Source organism: Carcharhinus amblyrhynchos, chromosome 4 (assembly GCF_965287045.1).
Source record: "Carcharhinus amblyrhynchos chromosome 4, sCarAmb.v2.hapA, whole genome shotgun sequence".
Lineage (NCBI taxonomy): Eukaryota > Metazoa > Chordata > Chondrichthyes > Carcharhiniformes > Carcharhinidae > Carcharhinus > Carcharhinus amblyrhynchos.
Genome location: NC_137327.1, coordinates 25,015,205 through 25,039,905, shown reverse-complemented (window position 1 = coordinate 25,039,905; position 24,701 = coordinate 25,015,205). Strand labels below are relative to the sequence as shown.

At 40.2% G+C, this 24,701-nt stretch overlaps 1 protein-coding gene across 1 annotated transcript in view; it reads right to left on the bottom strand.

Annotated features, from left to right (window-relative positions):
- cpne7 (copine VII) overlaps window positions 1-17,234 on the bottom strand; it is a 133,072-nt gene extending 115,838 nt beyond the window's left edge. The window contains exon 1 of the mRNA XM_080188092.1: window positions 16,949-17,234. Within this exon, the coding sequence (XP_080044218.1) occupies window positions 16,949-17,122 (174 nt within the window). The 5' untranslated portion in view covers window positions 17,123-17,234. The remainder of the gene's footprint in view (window positions 1-16,948) is intronic.
- Between the last annotated feature and the right edge of the window lie 7,467 nt (window positions 17,235-24,701).

The window sequence follows — 24,701 nt, the reverse complement described above, 5'->3', positions numbered from 1 at the left end:
CTCCCCTCATTTCTTTTTATTCAATATTTACATAGACAGAAGCTATTGCTCTGGCTTTATTCTAATGTAACAGCTGTCATGTCAACATTTTTGCATTAGGAAACTTGCCACAGAACAATTGTCTGTCACTGACAGAGCGAGGATTTCATAGTGACTGCAACCTAAGATTATTGTGCCTAAATACCCAAGAGGGTCCTGGGTTAGCTGGGCTGGACTTCATGTCCTGTTAAGGAGGCTGTGCTACACTTCAGGAATCATTTCTATTTAAAACATCCGTACCATGAATGATCTTTCCGCAACACATCTCTGCAGTGGCCAAAAGCTTCTCACAGTGGCACAGTGGTTATCACTGCTGCCTCACAGTGCCAGAGACCTGGATTCAATTCCTGACTTGGGTCGCTGTCTGTGTGGAGTCTGCATGTTCTCCCCGTGTCTGCATGAGTTACCTCTGGGGGCTCCGTTTTTCTCCCACAGTCCAAAAGGCGTGTTGGTTAGGTGCATTGGCCATATTAAATTCTCTCTTAGTGTACCCGAACAGGTGCCGGAGTGAGGCGACTAGGGAATTTTTGCAGTAACTTCATTGCAGTGTTAATGTAAGCCTATTTGTGACACTAATAAATAAGCTTTAAACATTTTTTACTGTTTTTGAAGGTTTTTATATTATTCCTTTTCTGCCCTATGACACCTCCCTCATTTCAATTCTTCATCCACAATTCCATCAGGTGTTTTCATTTATTCCCTGCTGTACTTTGCCACCGATTGTTTCATAGTCCAATTGTCCAATCTTGCAGTCGCAGCAGAGCCAGAACTTGGTGAGTGCTGGCACAGTAAACAGTTCCACAAGCAGAAGGCAATCCCAGAGTGAAGTGAGTCTAGCTTTTTGGGCAGACAGGGATACAGCACTCCATGAAGGGTAGGAGGGTTTTGGAGGTAGGGTTTTGGAGGCTAGGACCAGGGGATGGGGGCAGAATGGTGGGATGCTATCTTGGGAGGGATGCGCACAGAACAAAGGAGATAATCTCTTTCTTCCCACTTCTTCACTTCAAATGGTGTGAAGATAGATGCTCCTTTCTTGCCCACTTTCCACTGGACAAGGTATTCTGGCTGTGGAGGTGGAATGAGACAGTTTGGGGTCTCAATGGGCCTAAGAGTGGGCACCCCCGAATGAACACCCCCACCCTCTTTATGGGGAATGGTCGTGGGTAGGCAGGAAGTTGATGGGCTAGCGAACTGTTCCATTTTACATGTCCCCCTCACCCACTACACCGCCAAAAGTAGACCTGGCTGGGGGTGGGGAGGGAGGGGTGGGGACATACTGCAAAACTAACCCATGGTGTTTCTGTCAGCTCATTGTTTAAAATGTTTTAATGATGACGTCAGAGATAAATATTTTTAAAAATTAGTTTTGCGTTTATAGCTTCTCACAGTCATTGCCTGGCAACAAGAGTCATTGAAAATGTTACTCAGATTAATCTGTTAGTGAACTTGGGTAGTGTGCATGCTGCAAACTGTGTATTAGACCTTCTGATACTTCACTACATGTTGTGTTCCACATAAGCAGCGGACTGCACATATTTACTGTTTTTCTCCCAAGGGAACTTGCTTGATTAGAATTCACTTGAACGTAGATTTCATTTTCTAGCTGATTGCACCAACGTTGACAGTGGTTTTGATGAAGTTGTAGCTTGAATTGGTGTATCTGTTGCATTTAGTGTGGTTATGGATTCTATTCCCTACTGAATATCACTATTAGCGCTCAAACATGAAAAGAACATTACATTTAGTCCATCTAGATGCTCTTTCCACCAATCATATTTAACTTATGTTCCATTATACCTGACTTAGTCAATCGCTCGGAAAAAAAGTCCTTACAATTTCCCCACTCGAAACTGTAGAATAACTGTTCAGCCCACACCTTCACCATTCAAGCATGGCTGGTGAACTCCAATGATCCAAGGTTTTGCATTTTTAAATAAGATTATCCTCAAAGAGATAAGGAAGAAATTAGATGGTCTACATGGGAGAAATTACCAATTGGAGAATTGATGACTAATAATTTGATGAAGAGATTGAGAGTGTGATATGCTGTGCTTCATTGCTTTGGAACTATTGCTGTTACAAGATTACAAGTAACAGAGCCACCTGTTGGCCCGTGGCAATACAATAGAAATCAAAAACTACAATTTCACATTATAATATCCGAGAATCTCCAGTAAAGTCAGCATTCCTGCTCCAGGCATTGAGCTGCACCTAATGAAAGGGCAAGTTGGAGATACCCTGACTCATACATCATTGAAGTACAGCTGAAAGTTGGGAATACTGAATTTGTCCTTATATTAGGGGACATAGCTTTAAATTAAGGGGTGGTAATTATAGGACGGATGTCAGAGGTAGGTTCTTTACTCAGAGGGCAGTAAGGGCGTGGAATGCCCTGCCTGCAGCAGTTGTGGACTCGCCAACTTTAAGGGCGTTCAAATGGTCAGTGGATAGGCATATGGATAACATTGGAATAGTTTAGGTTAGAGGGTCATTAGATTGGTTCCACTGGTCAGCGCAACATCGAGGGCCGAAGGGCCTGTACTGCGCTGTAATGTTCTATGTTCTATTACAATTTACAGCGTTCCCCCCCTCCCCCAGCCAGGTCTACTTTTGGAGAGGCGGGGGCAGGTGGCGGTGGGTGCATATAAAATATGACAGGTTGCTAGCCCATCACCTTCCTGCCTCCCCACGACCCGTTCTCCATAAAATGGGCGGGGGTGCCCACCTGCAGACTTATTGAGACCCCAAACTGTCTCATTCTCCCTCCACAGCCAGAATACCTTGGTCCAGTGGAAGGTGGGCTGGATGAGTACTTGGCACGCCATAACATTCAAGGCTGTGGCCCAAGTGCTGGCAAGTGGGATTAGGTGGGGAGGTTAGGGCATTTTGGCATGATGGGCTGAAGGGCCTCTTCTGCACTGTAGTATTCTGTGATTCTGTGAATACACTATCACTCATTATACTAGTAGATCCCAAATATCCTAAAAATGTAAAACTGTACTGCTCTGTGCACTACAATTTCACACAATAATATTGGAATCTATTCTTCCAAAGTGTAGTAGTAAGATTATGGGGGCAATCTTAGCTTCTCGTTGATGGGCGGGGTGACCCAGTAAGATCTCTTGAGAGGCGAAAAATAGGGTTGTGCAAAGTGAAGTAAGATTGTATTTTCAAGCAATGGTGGTTCACCACTTCCTCCCCACCTTCCCATTAACACAAGGCCCTTATATTTACATAATGTGAGAATGAGGCATGGGAGTGGGTCACTTGGCCCTTCGAATCTGCTCCATCATTCAACAAGATCATGGCTAACCTCCCATCTTCCCACACTACCACACATCCCTTAATTCTATAAATACACAAGGATCTACTGAATTGTGGCTTCGATGTATTTGTTATTTTTGATTCTTCTTCTCTTTAACTACACTATCCCCTACACAAAACAATCTAGGTTGCTTGGGATAATGCAAGAATAGAACATTCTGTTGCACATTTCTCGGAAACAGTCCTCAGTTCCATATGCTAAGTAGGAAGGATAGGCATTTGCATCATGTTAGATTTTCAATTTTTATTACCAAGTGGAAGAGTGTGAAACTTTAGCTGGTTGGAATGCTGCTACATGGCATCTTTGCTAAATATCTGACTTGGTCTAACCCGCAACCATTAGTACTGCACTTAAAGAAATCAATTGGTGCCAACATGCATCTCACAACAATAAGATATGGACAGTAAATCCAGGGCCAAGTCCCAGTATCCACATTATCTTTCACAGACATTTTCTCCACTGCAAATTTGCCTGCACGCACATAAAACCTGCAGTGCAGAAGAAGTTATCCAGCCCATCGAGTCTGCACTGACTCTCTGACAGAGTATCAGGCCCTCCCTTCCGCCCTATCCCCATACATTTACCATGGCTAATCCGCCTATCTACACATCTTTGACCTGTGGGAGGAAACTGGAGCACCACGCACACACAGGGAGAACGTGCAAACTTCACACAGTAAACCAAGGCCAGAATCAAACCTGGGTCCCTGGCGCTGCAAGGCAGCAATAGTAACCATCATGCCACTGCATCATGAAGCTCCTCTGTATATTACAAGTGATAGCTAATAATTTTAGACATTTCTAACATAGGAGTTTACCCATAAGTTCAGCAGATGATTAGTGAAAACTTGAAGAAGCAGTGAGGCAGATGCATTAGAGGGAGAGGATGTGGAACTGGGCAGTCAGTAACCACAAAAGAGAAGGTACTGGCTATAGCCCAATGATTTCAACAGATAAAAGTTCCCTGTCCAAATAAAGTTACATTACATCTCCCTTTTCTCCCCCACCCTGCCCCGTTCCCAAAGCTTCACTGCAAAGACTTTTGCCTATTACCTACTGGTAGCCATAGTTAGGGTTGTCTTTGATATTCACCCTTCAGTATGCTGCCTGAGTATTTTACACTCAAGAGTGTATTGGCCAATATCTAATTATAGAACATAGAACATAGAAAAACTACAGCACAAACAGGCCCTTCGGCCCACAAGATGCATCGATCATATCTCTACCTACTAGGCTTACCTATAACCCTCAATCCTACTAAGTCCCATGTACTCATCCAGAAGTCTCTTAAAAGACCCTATCAAATCCGCCTCCATCACCACTGCTGGCAGCCGATTCCACGCGCCCACCACCCTCTGAGTGAAAAACTTTCCCCTAACATCTCCTCTGTACCTACTCCCCAGCACCTTAAACCTGTGTCCTTTTGTGGCAGCCATTTCAGCCCTGGGAAAAAGCCTCTGAGAATCCACCCAATCAATACCTCTCAACATCTTATACACCTCTATTAAGTCACCTCTCATCCTTCGTCTCTCCAAGGAGCTCTCCAAGCTCTCTCAACCTATCCTCATAAGGCATGCCAACCAATCCAGGTAACATCCTTATAAATCTCCTCTGCACCCTTTCAATAGCTTCCACATCCCTCCTGTAATGAGGCAACCGGAACTGAGCACAGTACTCCAAGTGGGGTCTGACCAGGGTCCTATACAGCTGCAGCAATTGTACAACAGAAAAGCCCAGAGGGAAAAGCAATCAAAATCGCTGCAAGTGTTCTCATGTTTGCTGAGTTTTGTCATTACCTTTCTTTCATGTGTCTTCTAATTCAAGAAAGCGCCTTCTATATTTTCAACGTCCAACATTGGATCTTAGGCCAACATCATTCGGTATCTCCTTTTTACTTACTGATCAGTGTCTATTTATCTCCTTTCTCTGGGCTGCATTTTTCCCAGATATAGACTGGGATTTGGGCAACTAGCATAGCAGAACCCCAGCTGTCAGGTAGCCTCAACAAGAGGAATGGCACTTCTGAGGACTGTCTAAATGCTATAGATAGGGAAACATTATAGATAGGGGATACTATAGATAGTGAGATACAATAGATAGTGAGACATTATAGATAGTGTGACACTATAGATAGGGAGATGCTATAGATAGGAAGATGCTATAGATAGGGAGATGCTATAGATAGAGAGATACTATAGGCAGGGAGATATTATAGATAGGGAGATGTTGTAGATAGAGAGATAATATAGATAGAGAGATACTATAGATATGCAGATACAATAGATAGATACTATAGAAGTGAGATTTATTGTCATTTTATGCAGGTTATTGGAACAATATCAGGACTGGAATTGGAAGACTATCAGAGTTGGGAATGGGATATCATTAGGGCTAGAGAATGGAACATAATAATATTTTCCCCACAGAGTTCTTTCACCACATACAGATCAATTATGCGGTAGATACGGATCCAAGAAAGATATTTCTGATTTTTTCTAAATGATGATGAGCCAAAAGCTGTGACAGCGCAGAGACATTTAGTGTGCTTTGAAGAAAAATCATTAAATGCTTGTGGACTGGTACGAGAAACAATGTCAAAGTTCAATAAAAAGCTAATCTTTGTTTCAGGAAGGGCAAAATGCAAAGGACTGGAAGTTATTGCACCGCTGTATGAAATTCTGGTTAAACTGCTTCTGGAGCACCAGATTCAGTTCTGGACATTGCATTAAGAAAGACATATGTGCCTTGGTGCAGCTTAATCAAAGAATATTTAGAATTACACCAGGGCTGAAAAGGCTAAGTGATTGGGACAGTTAAGTTATATTGACTTAATCCTCTATACTTAAGGAAATATAGTTTAAGAAGTAATCTAATTGAGATGGCTAGGATGATTAAAGTATTAGATACTATAGAGGGGGAGATACTATAGGAAGAGAGATACCATAGACAGGGAGATAACATAGGCAGGGAATTTTTTTAGATAGGAGATACTATAGACAGAGAGATACCATAGGCAGGGAAATATTATAGATAAGGAAGTAATATAGACATGGAGATACTATAAACAGGGAGATACTATAGACAAGACGATACCATAGATAGGGAGATATTATAGGCAGAGAAATACTACAGACAGGGAGATACTATAGACAGGGAGATACTGTAGACAGTGAGATACTATAGATAGGGAGAAACTACAGACAGGGAGATACTATAGATAGGGAGACACTATGGATAGGGAGGTACTATAGATACTGAGACACTATAGTGAGACACTATAGATAGTGAGACAGTAGATAGATAGGGAGACACTATAGATAGAGATACTATAGATGGTGCGATATTATAAATTGTGAGATACTATAGATAGTGAGACAATATAGATAGTGAGATACTATAGATAGGGAAATATTATAGATAGGGGATACTATAGATAGTGAGATACTATAGATAGTGAGATACTATAGATAGTGAGATACTATAGATAGTGAGACTTTATAGATAGTGTGACACTATAGATAGGAGATGCTATAGATAGGAAGATGCTATAGATAGGGAGATACTACAGATAGAGATACTATAGACAGTGAGATACTATAGATAGGGAGATATTATAGATAGGGAGATGCTGTAGATAGAGATACTATAGATAGAGAGATACTATAGATATGGAGATACAATAGATAGATACTATAGTTAGGGAGATACTATAGATAGTGAAATACTATAGATGGAGGGTACTATAGATAGAGAGACATTATAGATAGGGAGATACTATAGGTAGAGAGACATTATAAATAGGGAGATCTCGCTATCTATTGTACTATAGATAGAGAGATATTATAATTAGTGAGATATTATAAATGGGGAGATACTGTAAATACAGAGATACTATAGATAGAGAGATACTAAGATAGAGAGACATTATAGATAGGGAGATACTATAAATAGAGAGACACTATAGATAGGGAGATACTATAGATAGAGATACTAAGAGAAACACTATATTTATAGTATATCCCTATCTATAGTGTCTCTTTATTTATAGTATCTCCCTATCTAAAGAGACACTATGGATAGGGAGGTACTATAGATAGGGAGATACCATAGATAGGGAGATACTATAGATAGAGAGACACTATAGATAGGGAGACACTATAGATAAGGAGACACTATAGATAAGGAGATACTATAGATAGAGAGATACTATAGATAGTTAGATACTATGGACAGGGAGATGCAATAGACAGTGAGATACTATAGACAGTGAGACACTATAGATAGGGAGGTACTATAGGTAGGGAGACAAAATAGATAGTGAGATACTATGGATAGTGAGCCCAGAACAAGGGGGCATAGCTTTAAAATTGGAGCTTCGAAATTCAGAGGTAATTTCAGGAAACATTTCTTCACACAAAGGATAATGGAAATTTAGAAATCTCTCTTCCAAAATTTTGTTGAGACTATTTAATATGTGGGAATTGATAGATGTTCATTGGTTAAGGGTGTTATTAAGGGAAATGAAACCAAAATGGGTAAATGGAGATAAGATACAGATATGCTATGATATAATTTAATAACAAGACAGGTTTGAGGAGCTGAATGGCCTACTCCTGTCCTTATTTTCTTGTGTCCTTAAGTTGTGGTTTTAACCAGATAGTTTCACTCCACTTTCATATCTGCAGTTAAGAGCTAGTTAATAGTTAAGCCTGTCTTAGAGAAAAATTACAACTGTTTTTTTGGGTTCAGAGTCCAAATAGGGTTTCTTTAGGGATAATCTGTTATCCTAAGAAAGCTGCCAGCGACGATTAAAAACATCCTTGTCTATTTACATCAGTACTCAGATCAATGTGCGTCTGAGTACCCAGATCTATATACATCTCAGTATGCAGACCTATATATCTCAGTGCTCTACACAAGATTGTATTTCTGTTTCCCAACAGATCACAGTCATGTGACATTGCATCATAGTTACATCAGTAGTTACATTAGTACCAGGTGCTCCTGATGTTAATCTTTTATTCTACATCCCCCCTCCCTCCCTACCCCGAAATCTATATCACAATGATATACATACTCCTACATTTCCCTTCAAAGTCTCAGACTTCACACGGTTAGTCTCTGTGGTGATCTGACCAATCTCCCCAATCTGGTCCAGATTTCACTTTAAGATTGAAGATGAACTGCATTTTCTCATCATTCGACACCAGGGTGACTGTAGAGTTTCTACTTATTTCTGCTTCTTTATCTCCTTCCGGATCTAAATAATGGGTGGGATTCTCCAGTCGGGCTAGCCCCTAAACCGGAAAATCCCACCTGAGGTCAATGGACCTTTGCATGATCCGCTTCCTGCCCATTACGTTTCCCATGGCAGGCAGGACGGAAGAATTGCCCCCAATATGTCCAAGATCCAATTGGTTTCCCTCCTAGTAATATCAAATTTCTTCAGTTCCTTCTGATAGTTCCCTTATCCATCCCAATTCTAGAAGATCCTGAGCTCCTTCAGTTCCAATGCCTTCTTTCTGGTGAACACAGTAAGAAGTCTCACGACACCAGGTTAAAGTCCAACAGGTTTAATTGTAGCAAACACCACTAGCTTTCAGAACTGGCTGTTCCTTCGTCAGGTGGGTGGGAGTTCTGATCACAAACAGGGCATATAAAGACACAAACTCAATTTACATGAATAATGATTGGAATGTGGGTCTTTACAGCTAATCAAGTCTTAAAGATACGGACAATGTGAGTGGAGAGAGCATTAAGCACAGATTAAAAAGGTGTGTATTGTTTACAGACAGGAAAGTTAGTGAGATTTTGTAAGCCCAGGCAAGTTGTAGGGGTTACAGATAGTGTGACATGAACCCAAGATCCCGGCTGAGGCTGTCCTCATGTGTGCGGAACTTGGCTAATTGAGTTCGTGTGCTCTGCGCTGTCATGTGTGATCCATGGGCTGTAGTACTTTCAAGCCTCACGTTCTGTGCTTAAGTTGAAATTAGGAGCTTCACTTTCTCTTTATTGCTTCTCACACTTCTTAACTTTTACCCAATCATCTGCAATAATGTAGTGTTTGTTGGAGCGCTGGAAGTCGTGTTCACAGCTATTTTCCCATCGATAGTTGTGATGGTGAGAACCCAATTTTTAGTGGTGAGGGTCTGTAGTTAAGAAGGGCTAAGTTAATACCTTTGATCATTTTCATTAATTCCTTGACAATTCATAGGAACATAGGAATTAAAAGCAGGAGTAGGCAATTCAATCCTTCGAGCCCACTCTGCTATTTAACACGATCATGACTGATATTATCCTGGTTTCAACTTCATTTTCCTGCCTGCTCCCCATAGCCCTTTATCCCATTTTTCATCAGAAACATATTTATTTCATTTCTTGAATCAGTTGATTGATTCTGCCACCACTGCACTTTGGGCAAATGAGTCCCATAGATCCACAACCCTCTGAGAGAAGTAGTTTCTCCTCACCTCAGTTTTGAACCTACCTCCTTTCACTTTATATCTATGACCTCTTGTTCTCGACTGCCTCACACAAGGGGGAACATCTGTCTAACGTCCACATTGTCTATCAATCCCCTTTAACGTTTTATACATCTCGATCAGATACCACCTCATTCTTCTGAGCTCCAGCAAGTACAAGTCCAAGCTTTGCAACCATTCATTGTATGACATCCCTGGAATCAATCTGGTAAATTTTATTTGAACTGCCTCCAGTACCACTACATCCTTCCTCCAGTAAGGAAACTAAACTGGACACAATACTCCAGCTGTGGGCTCACTAATACCTTACACAATTGTAACAACACTTGTTTATTTTTAAAATATCACCTTTTTGCAGTAAATGCCATTAAATTCAAACTCCTCTTTCTACTGCTCCATTTGACTGAAGTTATCGAGGCAAACTAGTGAATTGCAAAAAACCATCTTCCTACACAAAGTTGTGGAATATCTCATTCAAAAACTGAGGACTGGGGTCTGACACCACAATGTCTGGAGGGCCATGTGTCGTAAAGGTTCTTCTTCACGATGTAATGACTTCCTCTGCCATGGTGCCATGCAATCCACTCACTTCAAACCAATGATGAAGATGAAAGCTTTGCCCCCGAACTTGAATGAATCCTTTCCTGGGCACTCCTCTGGCCTCAGAAGAAAGGTAGACAGTGCCAGTGGCTCACTCTGCTGCTGGCTATGCACTGCACACATAAAGCAATTTGTGATTAACACTTCAATGGAGTGGCTAATAGCTGGCCCCCAAACTGACTGTTGGGCTCTTGCTCCGCATTTTGTAATTCCAAGGTGATCTTGATGGATTTTGTGAAGAATGTCCAGTTGCAGATTTTTAATCATTAATTAAAAAATCATGGCTGATTGTCAGATGTTCCCTCTATACACAGTGCTGGTGAAGTGCTGGGTTGTTGGGAATGCAATCTGGCCATCTGCTCTGACAATACTCTTTCATTTGGATGCACTTGTCATCCTACTGCTCTTCTAGCTTAATCTCTTCTCAGTGGCTGCTTCCAGTTCTTCAATAAAATTTTAATCTTCCAGCTTGACTCCTTCCATTGGTACTCTTAATAATGCATCACTGATATCTGGTCCTTCCCTTGAATGAATAAATGAATCATATCTCACGAGACTCAGCCTAAAACTGAATTCTAGGCAGCATTTTTGCCATTTCCTTTAGGTTAAAAAGACTAACCAAGGGTTTGTGATCAGTTTCAATCTTAAATCTTAATCCTATGACATAATTACAGAACTGCCGCATGCCTATGTGGCTACTAATGCATTTTTCTCAATGGTTGCATACCTCATCTCTATCCATGAGAAACCTAGAGGCATAATAAACTGGTCTTCTTTTCCATTTTCTTTTTAAATTGAAACAGCACTGCTCACAAGGTTGTAGATGTTTCGTTCACTGCTACAGTTGTTGACAACTCTAAATCATTGTGGGCTAGAATTTCTAGTGAAATTCGGAGATTTTGGATTTTGTTAGAAGCATTTCTCTGGCCCAAGTTCCAGCATCATTATTGACCTTGTCTCAACAGCTATTGTAATGGTTCATTGATTTCCATCAAGGAACTAGTCTGTTTGACTGACCATCCCAAGGAATCTTTGTACTTCTGTGATATTTTTAGGCTTTGGGAACTCTCTAATGAACTTGATTTTCTCTGGATCAGCCATAATTCCTGAAGTTTGAACAATGCAGTCTAAGAATTTTATCATAGGCTTTGCAAATTTATATTTGTTGTCCAATGTCAAACCTGCTTCTTGTTGGATTTTGAGGACTGTTCCCCATCAGTTGTGTTCCTTCCTCGATGAATCATAGAATTCCTACAGTGCAAAAGGAAACCATGTGGCCCATCAATCCTGCATTGACAACAATCCCACCCTGTCCCCGTAACCCCACCTATTTACCCTGCTGGCCCCACTGACACTGAGGGGCAATTTAGCATGGCCAATCAACCTAACCTGCACATCTTTGGACTGTGGAAGGAAATCAAAACACAAGGAGGAAACCCAGGCAGAGACAGGGAGAATGTGCAGACTCCACACAGTCAGTCACCCAAGCCAGGAATTGAACCTGGGTCCCTAGTGCCGTGAGGCAGCAGTGCTAAGCACTGTGCCAGTCATCATGTACGAGATTGTTGTCCATGTGGCGTATTACTCCTTCAATATTTCAGCAATAGAAGCAATTCCCAAAGGCAATCTATTAAAACAATAACATCCAAATGGGGTGATAAAAGTAGTTAGTAATCTGGATTCTTTGCCGAGAGGCAACTACCAAAAGCTGTTGTTAGCATCCAATTTTCTGAAAACGATGCTTTTTGCTAATTTGATGAGACTTTCATTCGCTGATGCTATTGTGTGCTTCTTACACTCTACTGATTTTTAAAATTGAGTCATGTTCAAACGGAATCTGATTGAACTATTAGATTTTGGTGCAGTGAGCATTTCAGAACATCATTTCATCTGTATGATTACTGGAGAGTTAACACTTTGTTGCAACAGATGCTCAGTCTCACTGATGACTTTGTTTCAGAGTGGGTGAGGGGCCTTCCTCACTGCAAAGAGACATATGAGCTTAACATCCATCTTTAGGGTTGTGTGATATTCTGTTTTCAACTTTCCTAAGCCTTATAATGGAATGGAAATGCATTCCTGAATACTTCACTAGACTGCTCATCAGCAATTTAATCAAACTGGCAAATGAGCCCCAATTGCAAACATGCTTCTCTGCTCAGTAACAATGACTCCTCATTCTGTATCATATATACGGGTTCCACACTTTCTTAATCCTTGCTCCATAATCTTATCAAGTGTTGACCTATTACATTAAATATAGTCCCTCCTGGACTATGCAACTAGATCAAGGATGACTGTAATGTGATCATTTTAAGACATTTCACTTCATCAGATAACAGTGAAACACCTGCGCCAGTATCTAGCTTGAATTCTGTGAGGCAATCATTTATTTGTAATTTAATACTCCAGTAAATACTTACTGTTTTGTTAACATTTCTTAAGAAGGTTTTTTTCTGCACCTCTTTTACATTTTGGACCTTATTTAATTTCATCGTTATCACTTTCTCCCTAAGAACTTTGGATCTGCAGATTAATTAACAATGTCCTAATTTTCCACAGTTGTGATACTCAGCTCCCTCTGCTGGGCATTCTTCCCACTTGTACACAGTTTCCTGGCATACTGAAAACTTCTCAAGATGGTGGTTGGCCTGCTTTTATCCCCAGCTTTGTGGAATTTTACCTCATTGCACTTTCTCTTTTCAGTCTAATATATTTAATGGCTTCACTTATTTTGCTCTAAGAGGCATCACTTTCCCCACAAACAATTGCACTGTTTTGCTTCCTAAGCTTGGTCTGCCATGCTATTTGTACCACCTTTGTGAGAATGAAATCTTCCTTCACTTACAATAGATTTAAGAGGGTTTCAGCTAAGCCCCCAATCTTATATGATTGTACTAATTTATCCCCGAAGATCCCGTAGTCACAATTTTCTAGGCATCTGCACAACTCATTCATAAATGAATCCATTGATTCACCCAGTTTTTGCCTCCTCTTATTAAACTCACACAATCATCTATTTCTTTCAAACACTGAAGTGAGTTTCAGATGCCTAAAGGACATCTTCATGTGAGCTTAAAGCCTAATTGATGTCCTGGCTGGCAATAACATTGTCTGCTATGGCCCCTATTGTTTGAGCAAAGTACTGATCTGATCCTTCTGTTCCTTGTTAAGCAAACCTGAAGCTGTTCTCGAGCTGGAGAATCTCTTCCTACATTGTCCCAGTGTTGAGCCTGTTGTGAGCCTTCTATGTTTCAAAATGGTCTGGAAGTGACAGTGTGGACTCTAGTTCTAGATCTGTTGCTGCATCAACACTTTGGCTGTTTGTCCCTGATCTGTATCAACGCTGTTTGGACTTTAAGTCTGTGTGTCTGCTGCATCCACAATGCTCTGTTCTCAGGTGAGTTATCAGTCTTTTTCCCTGCCCCTTTTCACATCACTCAGGCCTGTAACCTTCAGTTTGAGGTTTTCCTGGCTCTTTATGCTCTGTCTGCTGCCACCATGTTCTGTCTTAGGTTCTGTCTTAGATGGGGTTTATTTGCCTGTCACCCTAGCAACGCTGAGAATCATTATTCTTAAAAAACATTCTTGTATATTTACAGATCTCTGTACATCTCAATATGCTACACAAGGCTGTACCTCTGCTTCCCACCCGATCTCAGTCTCTTAGGCATGTGATATTGCATCACAGTTACATCAAGAGTTAGATTAGTATCAGTAGCTCCTGAGCTTAACTCTCTACTCTACAATAAGTTAGCTCATAAAGGAGATCATCAAGAAACTACAAAGGGTTGTGAACGTAGCCCAGTCTGTCACGCAAATCAGCCTCCCATCCATTGACTCCATCTACACTTCCCACTGCCTCAGAAAAGCAGCCAACAGAATCAAGGAAGTCACGCACCCCAGATACACTCTCTTCCATCTTCTTCCATTGGGAAAATGTTACAAAAGTCTGAAATCATGTACCACTGATTCAAGAACAGCTTCTTCTCTGCTGCCATCGGAGTTCTGAATGGACCTACCTTATATTAAACTGTTCTTTCTCTATATCCTAGCTATGACTGTACATTATATTCTGCACCTTCTTCTTTCCTTCTCCCCTGTGTACTCTATGAATGGTTTGCTTTGTATTGAGTGCAAGAAATAATACCTTTCACTGCATACCAATACATGTAACAATAATAAATCAAATCAAAATTAATCATTTGGTGAATATTTCCAATGTGAAATAATTGACTATATGTGCTTTTAAGAAATGAGAAATAAACTCTATTAAAATTGTACCATTCAGGATGTCCTAAAGTGTTTCACAGCCCATCAAGTATTTAGTCAATGTTGTAATATTGCCTTAGCTTTAAAAAGATTGCTTCTTGAACATTATCTTTTTGCCATACTTCTAAACCTTTTTTTTGTTTTATTGTCTACTGACAAAGTTAATGGATCCCCTAGGCACCATGAAGAACCATAATTAGCCTGTGAAGGCACTAATTGGGAGCGTCTATTTTTCCCTTTTAAGTAAATCACTGGTGCATATTCAGGTAAACAGCAATAATAGACAGCAAGAGTTCATTTAGCAAGAATAGGATAGAACCAGTCAGTACGTACAAAGATTAACTATATAGTTCTTAATGGCGCCCAGAGGATACACCCCATAATAATTCCCCTACTTGGTGTGAAGCAAGAGCATTTAACCTCTATTTGAATTAAATGTCAGACAGCTGTAACTTCACTTAACAGACTTGATAAGAAGATTACTGTATGCTATGGTAAATGGAAGTGTTTTATTTTTCACTAAGTTTGCAGAACTCATTAGGGGATAGGTTAGAATGCAAACACTTTCCTAAAGTTGGAATAAGGATTGCTGTAATCAGGAGTTGACTTGGCACAGCACAGTAGAACAGTGGTCAGCACTGCTGTTTCACAGCTCCAGGGTCCTGGGTTCAATTCTCAGCTCGGGCCACTGTCTGTGTGGAGTTTGCACATTCTCCTTGTGTCTGTGTGGGTTTCCTCCCACAGTCTAAAGATGTGCAGGTTAGGGTTGATTGGCCTTGCTAAGAAATTGCCCCTTAGTGTCCAGGGTAGCGGAGGTTAGAGGGATTAGTGGGTATAGTCTATGGGGGTAGGGCCTGGGTGGGATTGTGTTCAGTGCAGACTTGGTGGGCCGAAGGGCACTTTCTGCACTGTAGGGTTCTAAGACTCCAGCTCCAGTTGATCTGACACAGTATAGTTGGGATATTAAGTTATTCTATTAAGACAAGTCGCCTGTGAAATATGGCAATGTTACAGTACTTTTAAATAACAAAACAACTATGTCAGAGAGTTGACTGCTACATATTTGATATACAGGAGAAAGTCTCTTAAACACCATTACATAATTATGAATTATTGCTAAAAAAAGAGTTATGTAGAAGTTTTTCATCTTTTACTCATCAGGGCATGTCAGAAGAATGCCAGAATAAGGGGAAAACAACAATTTCAATCTGTAATTTGGTATTACTGCAAACTGTCCTGTTGAGAGCAAAAGAGGGCAGCATGGTAGCACAGTGGTTACGACTGCTGCCTCACAGCGCCAGAGACCTGGGTTTGATTCCCAACTTGGGTCACTGTGTGGAGTCTGCATGTTCTCCCCGTGTCTGTGTGGGCTTTCTCCGGGTGCTCTGGTTTCTTCCCACATTCTGGAAGGTGTGCTGGTTAAGTGCATTGACCTGAATAGGTGTCAGACTGTAGTGACTTGGGGAATTTCACAGTAAATCCATTGCAATGTAAACATAAGCCTTACTTGTGACTAATAAACTAACTTTAAAATTTTAATAGCTTTGACATGTCTCTTTTGCAGCAATATTCAAGTTCTGTACTCCCAAACAACCAATTATGAATTAATTACAATTAAATGCAATTTTCTGTATATTAAGTATCACCATTTTGAAAGTGTTCTGATAAGTATGCTAAGTATAGAATTCATGCAATATTTGAAACTATAGCCACATGAAGTAGTCACTCAAATCTTCTTCCCTGTGCAGTTAGCTCATCAATGAGTTTTATATTCCACTCCTATTTTTCTGACCTTTTCCCCATATCCTTCCACATTATCTTACAAAATCATACAAAAAGCAGAGAGAACACAACAAAATTGAGTATTGTCTGCACTGAGAAAGAGAATGTTGAGTCAGTCAGCGTCAGTCTCACATACCTCATGGTACTCATTCACACACAGTGAAAGGATGGTAAAAAGTACTTGTAGTCATATTGTGGCTTTCACATTCTCAGGATGTGCTGATGTGTTTCATAGCCATTGAATTGGTAAAGTGCACTAATCAACTTAACTAACAATATTACAGAAGAACTCTGTGTATATTAATCTTTGTCCAGCTGTTTTAAAAGAAGCAGACGTCATGATCCATCTCATTTCAAATCAGTTGTGCTGACCTTCCATATAAACACTCATGCACAAGCACATTGGGGTTGCCTTTTTAATCAGGTAGTATCTATTGACGGCCACTTACCTCCACCCAGTGTCCCTGAGACTGCGCCATAAGTACCACAGATGGGTCAGATTTATTGAGAGTATCTCTGTCCAGCAAAGATTTGCAGGAAACACGTAGCTCCACCTTGGATACACAAGGAGCTGTAACAACACCCAGTGGGCTTGGAGACACCCGGCCTGTGAGCTCAGACATCTCTGCACCAAGAGCTGTCTGAGAAACCAGCAACAAAGAAGCTTTAATGGGAAAAGCTTAACAGACTAGTTCAGGTCTTTGCCAAGTCACTGACAATAGGAAGCCAACAGTGAGGATTTCTATTCGATGTTTGCTCTAGGACAACCAGCTATAGAGATTCAGGAAGATGGAAAGGTGATGATGATTATTTCAGTGGAATCTGTATCTGTCCTTTCTTAGACCCTCTAATTCAGGCTTTGTTATCACTTCGATTCTTCCATCTTCAGTATCCAAGAATAAACTGAAGTGACTTGGGTCAGTAAGCAATCCTCTGAGACAGTGTAGCGCCAAAGCTGATATCAAATGCACCTGAAAATATATCAAGCAAATGTTTATTGTAATAATTGCTCATATTCCAAAGGATTTTGAAGCTTGAGTCATCTGATTGTGATTAACACTAACGATCACAATAAATGAACTTTTAGTTTCTTAAATAAAGTCTGTTTCTTTTGTGTTTTTTTCATAATCTATTTAATCTTGCTGTTAGATTTCATAATTTATAAGCATCTGCTTTTTTAAAGCTGGAAAAATAAAACCAGCAAAAGAAATAAATAAAGGAAATGATAAACATAGGAAGATAACACTAGCAAAGATTTTTAATAAGGCTAGATTAAACAAACAAATAATCCCCTTTAAACAAATGTCTCCACTGTGTCATTCTGAAACACAGTTAACTGTATGTAAAAGAATACATGTTTGGTGTTATTATGAATTAAAAATTAATACTATATATGCTCATTCATGGCTTTCAATAGATCACTTAATGCATTCATTCACATTATATAGAATTCCAACAATGTAAAATTATCTGCCGTGTGCTTTTGTTGTAAGGAATTCCAGGTAGAAATAATTTCCTATTCACTCTGGTTGTTTATATTTAAAATATATTTAAGGGGGCTGTCTCCCCCTTAATTTCCTGTTATCAACGTTTATCATTATGCATGAAATTATACCCCAGTCATTCCTATTACTTATAGCAAGAATATATCAAATCATATATCATTCATTGTAATTATTTTTCTTCCAATATTAAAGTTTTGCATCCTTTGTCTTTTAGATGGGTACTACGAACATCACACTACGAACAACACATACCAAAACTCACACTGAGCTGTAAGTACAAAAGAAACACAGTCACTTCCTATTGGGTTTTGGATCGAGGAGAGGGCCCCACGATTTAAAATCATCACAGATGTCGACAGAAAAGTGACTATGAACTATGTTATAATTAACTACAGATGTTCCTATTTACTGTAATTAGATATCGGAAAATTTAAAGAACTGAGATTGACCTGAATAACAGAATAACATTGTATGCTGCGTGGTATAATGCTCTGTCCTTATAGACTCACCGTGAGCAATGCCAGGATAGATTCACTGTTGAAACTTTATTATTTTATGTTGTTTTCAGCCTTTCAAGCTTATTTCTGCCAGTCCGTAAATAAATCTTTTTCCTGCATGTTCCCCATTTAATTTCCTCATGGAAGGGAACACTACAAATAAAACTTCAAAGATTTCACAGTTCACCTTTGGCCTCTGATGGCAATTGAGCAGTTTATCGTCTGCGTACCACTAATCACAGATCCCAGGTCCCACTAATCATCCACTGCCATACTGATTCAGCTTTTTAAATCAGAAAGTTAACTGACGTGATATAAATTACTTTTGTTATGATCAGTTCGCATATCCACTGCTAAACGAAAGCAATAGAAAACAGAAAATGTTGGTCATATTCGGGCAGTATCTGTCGATAAAAAATTAATAGGTGGAATTGTGCAGACTCGATTCCTGTTTGGAGCAGCGGGAGTGTTTGCATATTGGGGACCTGGTTGGCAAATTGGGGTGTGCAGGGGCAGGGAGGGGACTTTGCCAAGCTCTTTCCCTGAACCACCATATTATCATCCTCCATCCAATCTCACCAGATAATTAGGTTAAGTTTTTAAGTTAATTTATTAGCATCACAAGTAGGCTTATGTTCATAATGTAATGAAGTTACTGTGAAAATCCCCTAGTCACCACATTCCTGTGCCTGTTTGGGTACACTGAGGGAGAATTTAGCAATGCCAAAGCACCTAGCCAGCATGTCTTTGGATTGTGGGAGGAAACCGGAGCACCCGGGAGGAAACCCACAGAGGCATGGGGAGAATGTGCAAACTCCATACAGACAGTGACCCAACCCAAGAATCAAACCTGGGTCCCTAGTGCTGTGAGGCAGCAGTGCTAACCATTGTGTGACCGTGCCACCCTAGTGGGTTAGATGGGTTAACAAGGTGACACATCCATCCAGTCAATGGAAGGATTTCTAATTAAAATGAGCATGGCATGGTTTACAACAGCTCATCAGTGAACAACTAGTCCATTGGCTTGCTAGTCCAATAATGATCTAATAATCAATAACTTAGTTTTAGCCTGGAGTTACCAGTCCACCGGGTTGGACATTTGGTTTGAATAAATCCAGAAGTTTTCCTTGTGGTTTTTTTTGGATTACCAGGTTTGTTGATTTCCATTTTCTAAATTTGCAATGTCAGGAATGAAACTTGTGACAGCTGGTGCCACTACACTTCTTTTATAACCAGCAAGCTGTTTTGCCCTTTAATCGAGTGGTGAGTTCAGGCCAATATCACTACCAGTGCCCATAAAACTGACAACCTGCACATTTCTGCCACTTGCTTCTAGCGGGATTTTGCTCTGTGCCAATCGAATGAAATTCATGGGATGTGATGTGTTTTGTAATGCCCTGCAATCCAGTAATATCAAAATAATTTTATAAAACACTTCTCTCAAAACACAAAGAAGCTTTGGCTTTGTGAAATTTAAATTTTTAATTAGTGTTAGGAAAACTTGCTAACAGGTATATTGATTTAACATAACTTGCAAACTCACTAAGATTTTATTTGAAAATGAGCATTCTATTTAATTTTACAATTTTCAGTCCTGTACAGAATTTGGATGATGGCAATTAGATTATGGGCATAAATTTAATGACAGATTATGCAAAATATATCTTTGCTGGCTTAGTTAAGAAATAAACCTCATTACAGCGTGAAATGTTCCTATATTCTATCATTTAAGTGTATTTTCTTTCTGCTATTTGGTTAGCTCACCTCTATAAATTAAGAAGGGTAGCAGTGAGAAATGGGAAAGTTTAACATTTGGTGTGGGGAAGTTGCTAGAATCTGTTATTAGGGTAGAGTGACTAAGCACGTGGATAAACATGTACTGATCAGTGATCTTTACCAGCATGGCTTTGTAAAGAGTAGACCACGCCTAATTAAACTGGTTGAAGTTTTGAGGAGGCCAGTAATGTTTCACATTCAGAATGTTATTTCATATGGTCTTCCCGACGACATACAATAAGGTTTCACACAAAGAGATTGTTAGGAAAAATAGGAGAACATGGAATTGGAGATAACTTTTTGACATGGGTAGAGAATTAGGTTGGAGGTAGGAAACAGGAGGGCAAATGTGTTTGTATAGATTATAGTACACATCTTCTACAGTACAAAATTATTCTAAAACTGTTTCACCTGAACCAACTGGACTCGGCTAAAGCCAAACTTTGTTACATTAACTAAAGTAGACAATACATATTTTGTATACCGAGAGACAGCAGAATCTATACTGCATTTCAGCAGAGTTGCTCAGTTATTTCCCAATTAATAAAATGACATGTTCTGCTTATCCTCTCTACACCATTTATTTTATAAAGGTTTAGCATTCTGCTTTTTTCACACTTTACATTGGCAGCATATAAAACATCTCAATCGTGGATCACAAAGGTCAAAATTCCAGATGATTTGACATATGCAGTGAGATTGTGTCACTAAAATAATATTACTGAAGTAGTCCCAGTAAAAATAAAACAATGACAAGCTCATGAGAATAGGAGTATTGTTACTGGGCAAGAAGTTGGTTAACCTTATATTACTGCATTACACAAGAAACATGAGACCACTTTGAGGAATGTTTCGTCCTGATTCTGATAGCTTCATTCGCTTAATAAAGAAAATCTTCAACTTTGATCTGAGTGCCTTTATGCATCAAATGGGAGAAACCTTCAATGTTAATTCAGGAAATTTGGATCACTTATTGGGAGACACCACTGAGCTCCTAATCCAGCCAAACTGCAGATGGGGTAAACCTGTATCACTGGTGAAATAGTTTGGAGAAAATTTCAGCAAGAATAAGTTTTAGTTAGTTGACGGACTGATATTAATTGCTACCGTGTAAAATTAGAATTTTTGTATTTTACAAAAGATAGCTGTGAAAATGTATTTGTCTACATGAAAGCTGTCAGAGGCAAACGTTTCCAAAAAGGTTTTTTTTTGTTTTTGTGCGCTTTTTGTGTGCTTCCCAACACAAACAGTGGCAGCAATTTATCACCCTCTACATCTACTGTGTAAATATTCAATCAGTTACAGAATTATTGATGCCACCTACATCAATGCCACTCACAGCAACGCTGGCAAACTAATCGGGAGGTTTCAACAATTTGCAGAGTTGGCGAGGGCTGGTTGTGTCCTGAAAGTTGTCCGGAACAACACTGCGTCCAGAAGACACCCCTGCAGTACAAAACCTGTGTGTTATGTCGCCCAAGCTCAAAGTGGACCACGCATCATTTGCAAACAGCAGTCGTTCCCTAATCAGCTTTGGCCACAACCAAATCCTCATTAGCCATGTCTTCTAATGTGTTATGGTCATGGCTTTCTTCCGATGTTTTCATTTCATGCCTAGTTCTCCACCTACCGCCCGATGCCCAGCACAAACTTGTTCTGCAAATGCCTATGAGCGATCATCTCAGTAAATGTGACTTACATCACCGGTGTATGAATTTAATTAACCCTCTTCTCATAGATGCTCTGCCCATTGAAGAAATTAAAGCATGCAGTGAGCGTATATGTTTCCTAGGTACAGGAATTCTGAACATTGTGTCAGCCATGTGCTGACAATATGAAATATGAAATGTTTATTTCCAATGGTACAACATAGGACCTGTTAATGTGTCCGGTGTAGAGGACGAACAGAAAACATCACCTAATGACTTGACGAAGATCTGAGCTATTCTGCGCTGAAGTGCGATGATTGTGCTGCCCTCTGAAATCTAACATTACTGCAATTCTGCAATTTTAATGTCCTGCTCCGAAAATTATTGCTCGGCCACACGAGGCTGTCAGGTTACAGGAGAATCTTTTTTTTTTGAAAAGTAGATTTCCTGAGTCTATCACAGCCGGATTGAATCATATTAAATCCGTACAAAACCTGGAGTTTCTACAAGAAACAATCCCCCTCTTACTCTGAGTCATTATCAGTATTTACCCACACAACCGCTTTATTAACCAATAAATAAGTTTCTCTCGAAATAGAAACGCATCACTAAACACACCAACAAACAAAGTGACACTATAAGGATGATTTAAATTGAAAAAGCTTTAACACGTAGCGAAAAATTGCTACTGAGATAGTTCATGTCGAAACATGGACATTCAGCACTAACATTGCCCGAATTGGTTTAAGCCGATTTGACTGATATGTAAATATGAATAATATAAATGACTGCGATATCATTCATAAAAACATTTGCTCGCGGTCTGGTTACTGAAATATTAACCGAGACTTCAAATCACATCAGTGCTCGGAAACATAACTCAATTAATTAGTATTTCCGCCAGGGATTCAATTTCCTCCCCGTATCATGGTTTATACAGCACCCCTCCGTTTAATTCTCCCAACTACCTGCTACAATAATGTATAACTGAGGGGTTGGAGGGGGGAAACAGTTCAGACTAAAAAGTACCTGGAGCTGGAGAGAGTCCTGGATTCAGTCTATTCCGCCTGTGTTCGAAGACAGTCACTTATTAGTGCGAGACAAAGAGGGAGCTCCACGAACTCAGGTACTTCCCTCAAGCTCCCAGAAACAGCAGCAGCTGGGAATAACAGCAGTGCAACGAGCAGTCAAGGACCAACCTACTTTCCCTTGATCGCCGGTTTACAGATGGGTCTGCCTTCATTTCCCGCCGGTGCTAAACTGACTGCCCTTTAACTCTTGGAACACTGCAGTGGTGTTTTATATCAAATCCAAAATATCATAAAAGGACTATTTCCCAATCACACTGCACGCCGTTTACTGTGATGTTCTGAAACCGGATCCTGAGTTGAGGAACACTGTTCCAGGAAGTGGAAGAGAATGAAATGTGTTTCTTCCAAGTTAATCTATGAAATCCTCGAAATGATCAAGAATGACATGTGTAGCTCTCACGATATTCTCTTACTTCCCTATAATTGTATTAAATCAAAGTCTAATTCGCCAGAAGGTGGATAGTGGTTGATGCACATTGAGAGATACCGAGTTGCCAAACTGATTGTAAAAAGGATGGAGAGCACTGACTATTATTAATGTACAAATAGGACAACTTCAGACCCACACGTACACACACGCAATTAAATGCGAAAAGCCTGCACTTGCTGTCAATGAAGCAAAATTGATGCTTGGCTGCCTGATCATAGAATCCCTACAATGCAGAAGGGGGCCATTCGGCTCACTGAGCCTTCACCGACCACAATCCCACCCAGGCCCTATTCTCATAACCCCACATATCTACTCTGCTAATCCCCCTGACATTAAGGGGCATTTAGCATGGCCAGTCAAACTCAGCTGCGCATCTTTGGACTGTGGGAGGAAACCAAAGCACCCGGAGGAAACCCACGCAGACACAGGGAGAATGTGCAGGCTCCATATTGTTATCCAATGCCGGAATTGAACCCAGGTCCCTAGCACTGAGGCAGCATGATCAAATATGTGGACTGACGCGCGGTTTGTATACTGACACTGTAGAGAACAATTATACTCCCCAGAGAAAGTTAGGGCATGCCCATTTCAATCTAATTACGCTTTTAATTTGCCAGAGAACCTCTCTAACAGGAAAAATCTTTTTTTATAATTGTGGAATCTCATTCCATCGTACTTTAATTACTGGTGGGATTCTTTACAAATATTTTTTCTTTGTGTCCCTTTTTTCTTGTTCAATCCGATCTTCCTTTCCCTCTTTATAAACTTTGTTTTCTGTACCTGATTTAACACTAAATTAATTATCCTAACTGACTCTTCCTGGCTCAGATTCCAGCATGATCAGCCCTCAGCAATTTGGTCTGATTATTTTTAAAGAAGTAGAACAGAATCATAGAATTCCTACAGTGTATAAAGAGGCCATTCAGTCCTTTGAGCCTACACCGACTACAAGCCCATCCAGGCCCTATCCCTGTGACTCCATATATTTATCCTGCTAATCCCCCTAACACTAATGGACAATTTAGCACAGCCAATCCACCTAACCTGCACATCTTTGGACTGTGTGAGGAATTTGGAGCTATAGGCAATTGTTATCCCAATCTCACAGGTCACAGATACCCTGTAAGGGGCATTGCATCATTTGGATTCGATCTTGAGGCTAGATTTAAAGGAGGTGATGGGGACCCCACCCAGTTGGGTAGAGAGCCAGTGGGAACCATACGTTTAGACTTGATGGGCTGAATGTCCTCCTTC